General features: G+C 37.8%; 1 protein-coding gene across 1 annotated transcript; it reads right to left on the bottom strand.

Annotated features, from left to right (window-relative positions):
• Window positions 1-303: 303 nt before the first annotated feature.
• Window positions 304-9,930, bottom strand: ubxn6 (UBX domain protein 6). The gene is made up of 11 exons (XM_053513939.1): window positions 9,752-9,930; window positions 7,131-7,285; window positions 6,430-6,494; window positions 6,206-6,334; window positions 6,032-6,129; window positions 5,870-5,945; window positions 5,305-5,389; window positions 3,889-4,108; window positions 3,622-3,752; window positions 2,540-2,688; window positions 304-2,433 (listed from the first exon to the last, which is right to left on the bottom strand). Exons 1-11 carry the CDS (start codon window positions 9,832-9,834, stop codon window positions 2,308-2,310), a joined length of 1,317 nt encoding a protein of 438 aa, XP_053369914.1. The 5' UTR covers window positions 9,835-9,930; the 3' UTR covers window positions 304-2,307.
• Window positions 9,931-10,196: the final 266 nt, after the last annotated feature.

The following is a 10,196-nucleotide window of genomic DNA, read 5'->3' as shown; positions in this document are numbered from 1 at the left end:
GACCTTTACAATGTGTAACATTTTAAATAATGGTTTAGAGGTTCTAAAACTGGGAGCCAAAAAATTAACCAGAAAGGTTTTGTTTTGATTCTCAAACTCGGAAAAAAAAAATAACTACATCTATTTGCTGTTGTGATGGGTTTCTTACAATGATTGTTTAAATAAAGCATTATTTAAAAAACAAAAGTCTTTGTTAAACATAAGGTGTTGTAAATGAAAATGGTACGATATCAGGTCATAGAGAAGATGATGCACAAGTGTAATATGGAGTTCAAGATGTTTAAAACACATTGTTCATGAGACTTATCTTTGCCAATGATAACTTTATTATATTTTAAACTTTATTATAGATTCAATTTAATGGTAGATTTAATTAGGCAGACCAACACAGGGCAATGCAGTTGTAGCATGTAAAAATTAACATGGCATTGTTCTATCCATCACATTATCATATTTTAATAGAAATAAAACACATTTCATAGTGCAGTTGGAAAGCAGAGACAGATGCATTACTGACTAATTATGCAAGCAGTTTATGTTCTAGTGTTCAGGGATCTCTCACAAAATGGTTTACTGGTTATGATGGAGGTAGGCTGTTGTCCTGTCTTCTGGAAAGAGTCTGAACAGATTACAATGTTTATGAAGGTTTTCCTTTATGTTGACTGTGAACTCTTTAGACATCTTTAAAAAAAAAAAAAAAAAAAGGTGCAATTATTCCTAATCAAAAGAAGGATGCTGTAGACCTTTTTAAAAAAATAAAGTAGGCTAAAAAAGTGCTTTAATCTTTTCCATGTGATTAACTAGTTCAAAATACAGAGGCACCCAGAAAAATGTATGCACATGTCAACATTGAAAAATATATGCACAAAAAAAAGAACAATGTCGTACGATGGCATCAACTATGGTGCTACTACTAACTTCTTTAGAGGAAATGTAATACTAGACATTGCTGCCATAGCTCAATTCAAGTTTTATAAAAGAGCATAGATAACTGTAGAAGTGTGTACTTTTTATGGGTCCCTCTGTAGTAAAGCTTAGATATGTACTCACTGTGCAATGCACTAGGAACAACTGGACATTCGTGCAATTATCTAATCAATCGTGTCGCGTCAGGTCAAAATCTTCAGTGCATGTTCACATCGAAATGTGGAAAAAGTATGATCTCTGACTTTAACTATGCCATAATGGTTGGTGCTCAAACCACTCGGGGACATAATGATTTGAGATGCTGCTGATGGTCTTGGGAATTTCACCCACAACAGCATCTAGATTTTACACAAAATGGTGTAAAGGAAAAAAAAAAAAAACAATGGATACGATGTGTTAAGCATTTGCAGGCTAAAAAACACCTTGTAGCTGAGCGAGAACAGAAGATGATGACCAGACAGGGCTGAGCTAACTGAATATATGGAAACAAAAAACATATCATTGTGAGCAGAGGAGCATCTCCCACATCAGTTTCTACTCCTGTCAGCCACTAACACTAGTCTGAGGGCATAGACTCACCCAAACTGAACTGGTAGAGACTAGAAAAACTTTTTATTTCCTAATCCGTAGTTGTTTTGGGGACTCTGTCCCCTCAGTTGCTCCAGTTCTTGAGTGCCAGTCTACCTGTGTTTCTGGTCACCGTGATGATAAAGATTAATTATATGGGTCATGTTAAACTTTTTGGTAGGTCATTTAAACTTTGGAGGAAAATTGCTAAACGATTGTGTCTGGTTTTTGGCCACGATTCTGCATAAACATTAAGGACTGTTGCAACCATGCCAGGGTTAAAGACACTAGGATTACACATCCCTATTTTGTCTGATGTAAATCAAACATTAACAGAAGCTGGATGATTTTTAAAATTGTGCTGCTAACATGATTAGCTGCTTAGAAAACTGCATGAATGTGCAGGTGTGTTGCAAATAAAGTCAAGTGTGAGTATTATCTCTTATAGAAGATAATTTGTAATGGACAGTGACTAATATTAACAGCATCACAGTGCAACAAAAATTTTCATTCCTTAGGATATTACAACATGGAAAACTACATCACAAAATTTAATTTCAAATGATCACTGTGAATTGAATAGGATGAACATTTTGCTCAGTCATGTTAGCTCTTCTGACCAAATGAGCCGTTGCTGATCCTGCACTGCCACAACACAAACGCTCTAATCCTGTAACACTATCAGCATTCTGATAATAGAGTGAACACGGGGTGGTGTGCACTCCAGCAGAAAAAGACAACCGCTAGAACAACAGAGTGAAAACAGGAGGCATGGGCAGGGTGAGCAGATTACAGTAAAGCTACAGTAGATGTTCAGCTCAGGGTCTGCAAGTTTTTTAGTAGTTCCGGCTTCAGCACGGAGTTGCTCTGCCCTCCAGCTGCGGCAATGTCCGCTTGCACTGCAGCGTCCCAGGAGAAGGTCAAGAGAGCTGCCGGAGCCTAAACCGGAAGATGAACATCCGTCATGAATGATTTATAGGAAAATGTTTTGTTTACTGTGTGCTATAAAATATTTTTCAGATAGATTATTTTAGTGACAACATACAAGGTTGCATTCATTTATTGCCATGTCCTCATCTTCCTTGAGTTTCTGGTTTCCTGGTGCCATGAGCTCGAAGGGCTGCCAGCCGTTCTCCAGGGAGTCACGCACAAACTGGTACAACACTGCTACCTTTTCCCATGCAGAGAAAGTCCCTGTTGGCATACCATGATAAGCAAAAAATAATAATTACACATTTAATGTACAATTATACATTTGTTTCTAACCACAGTAACTGCAAACACTTAAATATCCGGTGTAATTGCTGAACGAAGAACTGCAACATTTTGTGCTTCAACCCCACAACCATGAAGTTAACATGGCTAATATTCTTAAGTGGAAAAATAAAGAGAAAAATATTTATATTTATAGGACTATCCATCGACTGTCCACCATGGTCAATTCTCCTCACCTTTGGGCTACAAAGTACCGGGAGGAATGTAAAACCATTTTTACCCGTTAATTACTTGGGCTGCCCACTTATGCCTATGACCTCATCAAAACTATCCTGATATTCAGTACTACACTACACTACTGTGTTTAACTCGGGGCTCTCTCAGCTGCCATACTGCGTAAGTGACAAGCATGACTCTGACAGTAGAGCTGGCTCAAAGTCAAATTACAGGTCAATATTAATGCAACTGCAATATGGTGTCATTTTTAGAAAATTATTGCAGAGGAATTTATACAGTCAGTTGGTAAAAAAAAAATATTTTTTAGCACACAGGTTTCCTGCTAAGGGATGCTTTACTTTTCAGAACATTGTAACAAGCTATAATTTCTTTTAATAATAAATGAAAATTTGGGCAATCCGAAGGAAGGGCATCTGGTGTAAAACCTGTGCCAAGTTGCGTGGATGGTCTGCTGTAGCGAGAGCAGCTAAAAGACCAACAATGACCGGTTTTACACCAGATGCCCTTCCTGAGGCAACCCTCCCATTTTATCTTGGCTTGGGACCAAGCCTTTGTTTTTGTTTTTTTTTATGTTTATTTGCATGCTTAATGTGTCCTTTAAATTTAAATGTAGTAATAGTATAAATAAGTAAAAGTACATTTTTAAGTTTGTTTGTAAAACACAGGATTGCATACCCTGCAGTATATTTCCATCCGGTAACCGAACTCTCAGTAGGGCATAGTTATATTTCCTTCTCTCCCTTTGCTCGTCTTTTTCCCGCATGGCTTTTGTTCGCAGCATGGCATTTCTTTCAACTAAGTCGCTTCTAAAATACAGAACATATTTTTTCACAGTCACTGACGGGTAATTAAAATCTGTTTACATATTGTTATTAGATATCAGTCAGTGGATAATCATGCTTGATTTACAATGATTAAAATTCAGGTTGGAGAGAAACCTACTTGAGCTGCTGCTCTCGTTTCAGCTCCTCCGGAGTCAGGTTGTAAAAGTCCGGTGGCAGCTCAAAGCGTGTTGCATGCTGTGAAGGTCTAAAGGCCTGTGCCTGCCGGTTGAGCTTGGCTCGGATGGGTTCTCCCTTTTGCAGCTGCTCTTTCTTTTCCTTCATTTGCTCCAGAGCTGCAGCATCCTGCTCAGCCAACACCAAGAACTCTTCTGTGTCCTCTGGAGAATGTCAAGACAAATTCAAGACAAAAAATTACATTGCCAAAACTGTATGCTGAAACTGCAGAATATGATGGATTTACCTGCTCTGGTTAACAAAGTCCAACAATTAACAGGGCAAAAAGATACTTCGAAACATTAACACACATGAAATATGGATATTATATAATATCTATATAAAAAATATGGATATGGAAATATCCATATTTCATTCATACATTTACATACACACACACACACACACATAGGAACAAGAGTTAAATTGTAACTTTTGATTATGCAGAATAATTATGTATTATGTGATAATAGAGAGAGTAAAAACAACTTTTACTTCCCTATATAATCCCCTGCAACACTAATGTACTTATCCATCATTTCACTAGTGCTTGGATACTATCAAGATAAAATATTTACTATGTATGCTTTAGCCATAATCAATCTGCCTGCTTAAATGTATGAATCACTGGCCTCCCATGAACTCCTTTAATAGCCTAAATATGTGGAAATGGTTTACATGGAGGTCAGGAATGTACACGGGACGTGGCAATAACTCCCAGCCGAGTTCATGCAAGTGGTGTTTGTGAATGATTGTTCCCAGAAGGTCGCAGAGTCTTTTCCACAAGCTGGTGCGGAGTTATCTTTCGTTTTTCAAGGATGAGGCGTTCCACTTGCTGAATTTTCATGTGAAAGACGGCAGTGGGCTCTAAGCCACCTCAGGCGGGATTGTCATTCACGAAAGTACAAACTTTAAATGTTTGCACCATTCCAAATATTTTATTTTGGCTAAGAGTCTCGTTACTGTGCTGCGCCTGAGGTCTTTTACAAATGTCAATTTGTTTTATGCCACATCCTTACACACAACACGGGACGTTGATTCATAAAGTATCCTTGATTGGAGGCTTCTTGTATGCAATTTGTGTCGTGGTGCTTTTCTTTTCATTGTCTTTCTTCCCTGCCACCATGTCATCCTTTTTCATGTCACTTATGTTTACTTAATTCACACATCCACGTTTCAGTACAGAAGTGCAAGAATAGCTTTTAATCTTTTCTCCTTTCTTGCCCTGATCACTATCAGCTCCCCTTCAGGAAAAAATCTGAACAAAGTATGAGGAGGCAGTGGGTGGGAACTGGCCAGTGTCACACAGATGATGTGGGTAATGTGATGCAGTATGAAGAAGCTGTTTAAATTGGCCTACCTTGCCCATCCACTGGCAGCATAGTGCTCTCAAAACCCAGAGCCTGCAGGAATTCCCGAGTGCCCTCGATCACACTCACCTTCTCCTGATGGAGGAAAATAATGTAAAGAATGTACATATATTAATGATTATTTATGTTGGAAGTACTCCGATCAGGGTTTTTGCTGTAGGTGGTTGAGTTGGGGTCGACTTACAAGATTTATCTGCTGTCTTTGTGGATAACTTTTCATACTCAAATCATTCATGCTGCATCGTTCTTAAGTGGCGAATAAGGTTTGTTTTGTTAAAACTTTTGGCAAACGTTCGCCCTACCTGGTTTTGCTTTAGAAAAAACTTTTCATACTGCAAATTTAACATCTTTTAAAGTGGGTGATATTCCCAGAGTGGTGACGGCATGTTGATGTGGTTCTTAACTCACGTATTTTGCTTTATCTTAATAATATCGGTTTATCGGTTTGGTCAGTCGAAAGAGAATCAATCTGTAAAACTTAAGTGATTATAGGCCGATTCCAGATGGAGCAACCCTAATTTTTTTTTGTTTTGTTTGTTTTTACAATCTCCTCACCTGGAAGACTTTGTTCTTGACTTTAATCCTCCTGTACTTCTCTTCTGTTGCATTGTTACTGATATTATCAATGTATCTGCAATGAGAGATTGAGAAATAAGTCGTGAGATGCAGGGTTTTTTTATAAAATGTAAAGAAAAGTACATACATTACGATGCTCACTTGCTGATGATGTCGATGGCACCTTTCACTTTCTCTCTGTCCTTGTTGAAAGTGTGAATCATCATAATAGAAGCCTCCACTGGATTCTCGGAAAATCTCTGTCAAAAAAATAAAAGTTTCCTATATAACAAGTCAGTCCAGTCTGAGTGGTAATGCTTGTGTAAATAAACTTACCATAAGAATGGCCTCCTTGACGTGTGTCTCTCTCTCGCTCTTCTTTAACATTTCCCCAGTCAGAGGGCAGGTGAAGTATACTCCGGACACGGAAAAACAAGTGGCCTCCTTCACTGGAACATGGGAACCCTGAAAGAACATAATACGCTGGTGATCAATACTTAAAAAAAAAAAAAAACTCAGTATCTCAGGAGTTAATGCATTGATCATTAACAGTCTCTTGCCTCTACATCTGTGCTTTTATGTTCTACTGCTGTGGCTGCAGCCTCCGCCTCAAGCTCCCTCTTCACTAAAATAAAAAATATGATGACAAGAAGACATGACAATGAAACACTATATTTATTTAAATAAAACATGACAGAGCATGCTTCTGCAGGAAAATAATAAATTACATAGTGCTGAAAAGAATATTGGATATTTGTCTAATCTAGCAAATTTTTACATTTTTGTATTCATTAAGAAGAATTTTATTTATTCAGTTACCCTATATGGCCAAAAGTTTGTGGACACATGACCATCACACCCACAAGTGGTTCTTCTGCAAATCTAACAATGTTGAAAGCACTATATATGCCTCAGCCTAAAACATATTTTAATGAGGGAATACGAAACCTTGTTGACAGGACAAAATTTATTTAGATTATGCCAAAAATTATGTATTTGTCTTTTCCAAAAGTTAATTAAAATAAAATCTACATCCGGAATGCGGATAATGTTTGAATGAAAGTTAAATAGCTGATTAGGTGAATCATATGTTGAGAAACCTGAGCAAACCTGTGCCCAAAGAAAAATATAAAATGCCTAAAAAAATCTTTGTACCTCTCTTCTGATTACACTAGAATTGCAGTAAAATTATATTAATATATATAGTATACATGTTTACTGAGCATAAATGTTTATTTCCAAGTACAGACTCCTGACTCACCCTGGTTTCTGATGGCATCCTGTGACGTGTGTGGTCGGGGTTTGTGGTGCTGCTCGATCCTGGCCAGCGCGGCAGCTCCAGCTCTCTGTGTGCTCTCATTAGGTGCAGAACGAGGCTTGGCCTGATTAACGGTCTGCCCTGCTGGAGGCTTAGCGCTACAAATATATCATAAAATTGTTTAGGTTAGGAGTAATGAATTTTTATGGAATACAAAGTCATTAAAATTGTCCAAGTGGACAGTGGAATACCATTTTCATTCTAGAAGAGGTGGTAATGGAAAGTTTAGGAAATTAAACAAACTATTTAGGAAAACTACAATGGTGCCCAAAAAGTATTACAACATCATTCTATGTATTAAATTTCTCCCTGTGCAAAACAGGTGATGATCCTAATTAATTCAAGCTGAACTGTCTGAAGAGTTGTACTAATTAAAATCAACTGGTTAAGTTACTGGACAAAAGACATACACGGCAGGACTGTTACTTTCTAAAGCTGGGGTGTCCACCTCTATACAAAAAAAACAGCCTATAACTAGAGAATTCTCAAGTGAATTGGGAATTTCTGTGAAACAATTCTGTACATAATCTTCAGGAAGTAATCAAGCAGGCATGGATTAACCAAGTGACACCAGAGTACTGCAGACATCTTTTTGAGTCCATATCCAGGCAGATTCGGCAATTTTTAAAGAACAAAGGACGTGATATTAAATATTTATTTTATACAATTTTATTCCATATACAGTAATAAATTATTCTTGTCATTATTTAAAAAAAACAACAACTGAATTTCACTTTTGTCTGGATACTTTTGGCCACCTCTGTAACTCGGTCTCTGGAGTGCGTTGTGGAAAGGATGCTGTTGCATAAACTATTGATCATGATTCACTTCACAAAAGTAGAGCATTTTCATTAAGACAATTATTCTTCTCTGCTGTGTCGAAGAACATTATGGGAAGTCTTTCCTAACAACTGCCATTGCACACTACATGTACGTCTCCTGTGTAAGGAAAAGATCTCCTGTGACATCACTATACATATGGTTGTGTGGCGATTCTTTCCCCATGTTTTTCTAGCCATATCATTAAACCTGTTAGTACATCATGGTTCAAGTTCAAGTAGGCTTTATTGTCACTACAACCATATACAGTTAGTACACAGTGAAACGAAACAACGTTCCTCCAGGACCAAGGTGCTACATGCAACATAAACTTACAACAAAAAATTAACAGAGAAGCTAAACTAGCTAACTAAGAGGCCTGGTTAGCTGGCTAGCAGAGACAAGACAGATAGTCCTAACATAAATTACAACATAAATTAACAAAAACTAACTAAAACTAACTAACTAAGAAAGACTATCTACAGGTTTTACAGACAACAGACAACATAAAGTGCACGTGCAAATGTGCAAACGAGCAACAACAAAGTGACAGTGCGACAACGACATAATATCAGAACATAAAATATGGTGTTAAGGTAGTAAAACATAGCTGCAAGAATTAAGATTAGTGCAAAAAGTAATGAATATTGTGCAAAAGCATCTTCTTCAGATCCTTCACCTGACTGCACTAATATAGTCATGTACGATATTCTCTTTGTTAATATTTCAACTTATCAATATCGCACTGATGCACCTAATATACAGTTAACCTATTTAAATCCAACTAAACATCAGGTATAGAGGATCACCGTGTTCTTTGTTAATATGCAACCTGATAAAATCTCATGAAAGCACCTTGATGTAGAGTTCAGTTCTAAGATGCTGATTCGATTTCAGTTGCAATTCTGTATATGAAGTCTTCACTTGCAATAGTAAAAATTATTTATTTAATCATCCCAGCTTGGGGATAGGGATCAGAGCGGAGGGGCAGCTATGATAGAGCTTATCTCTGGAGCAGACATGGAAAAGGGCATGGCACAAGGGCTCCAAATAAAGCTGGGACTTAAACCACCGACATTCTGATCAGAAAGCCAGAGCCTTATCTCGTTGAGCTATTATTGCCGTTAGGATGTTTAAAGGACACAGTGAGTATATATACTTAGTAGTTTCCTGAACAAACAAAGCAAATATTACACTCCTACCACCAAGAGTGCTGGGAATATGCGAATAGTTTAGAGCACCTCCTGTAGGAACATTGAGGAACTGCAATATTTTACTACCTCAAATAAATAAATAAATAAATTAATTAATTAATCTTTTTGAGTCAGTGTGGCAATACATTATTATTATTATTATTACAAATTCAAATATTTTTTTAATAACCAGCAGTGGGGGCAGCATTGTTAAATGCTTTGTGCGAAAGAAATGCTTATTTGTGCGAAAGAAATGCTTATATAAATTAAAATGATTGTTGCTATTTAATTCATTGCAGATAAAAAAGCTGAACAGATCAGCAGAATGTCTGAAGCTCGCTGTAGTGTACGTTAGCAGTGAGTTAGCTGGCTAATCAGATGATCAACCCCCAATGACTGCGTGCATTTAGACACGGGGTGGTTATGGGGGGCGTTCAGGTGTAAATGCAAATACAGATGTACAGAGTTTAGGGATTAAGCCTAACTGATGAGGGCTGGAGCCGCGGCTGGCTGTCAGACACCACACACTCACACAAGCGGAGTGTAACTCACCTGCTCTCATCAGTGAGCTTCTTTCCTGGACCAGCGGATTTAAATTTGATATCCTTTTTAATGTCTTCGAAAAACTTTTTCATTGTTACTACGGTGATATTAAAACCGTGAGAGATATTTAACTGAACAGGGAAAACCAGCAAAGTAATCTGTTTACATGAACAAGAGGGGGGGCGACACACTCCGGACAGGAAATGGTGTTTCATTACCGCGTGCTTGCGGCGACCCCTATCGGCGGGGATGTTTAACTGCATCGACAACTCATGATCATTTATTCATTCATTCATTCGTCCGTTTATACAGGGTGATGGGCGTCTGTGACCTGTTCTGGGCACAATGCGGGGTACACCCATCGCAGGACAGACAGACAGACACACACACACAATTAAAGACCCAGTCACACACTACAGGCAACTTGGAAACGTTAATTAAGCTATTCTGCATG

The sequence above is a fragment of the Clarias gariepinus genome, chromosome 15 (genome assembly GCF_024256425.1).
Source record: "Clarias gariepinus isolate MV-2021 ecotype Netherlands chromosome 15, CGAR_prim_01v2, whole genome shotgun sequence".
In the NCBI taxonomy this organism is placed as follows: domain Eukaryota; kingdom Metazoa; phylum Chordata; class Actinopteri; order Siluriformes; family Clariidae; genus Clarias; species Clarias gariepinus.
The sequence above is the reverse complement of the archived record's forward strand: the minus strand, read 5'-3'. Positions and strand labels throughout refer to the sequence as shown.

What these genes read in the sequence shown, in the direction of transcription:
- ubxn6 (XM_053513939.1), bottom strand. Translation starts at nt 9,834, where the DNA reads ATGAAAAAGTTTTTCGAAGACATTAAAAAGGATATCAAATTTAAATCC. An exon ending in GGATGCCATCAGAAACCAGG is followed by an intron (nt 6,495 to 7,130) that starts GTGAGTCAGGAG and finishes TTTTTATTTTAG; the next exon opens with TGAAGAGGGAGCTTGAGGCG. An exon ending in AAACGAGAGCAGCAGCTCAA is followed by an intron (nt 3,753 to 3,888) that starts GTAGGTTTCTCT and finishes TCTGTATTTTAG; the next exon opens with AAGCGACTTAGTTGAAAGAA.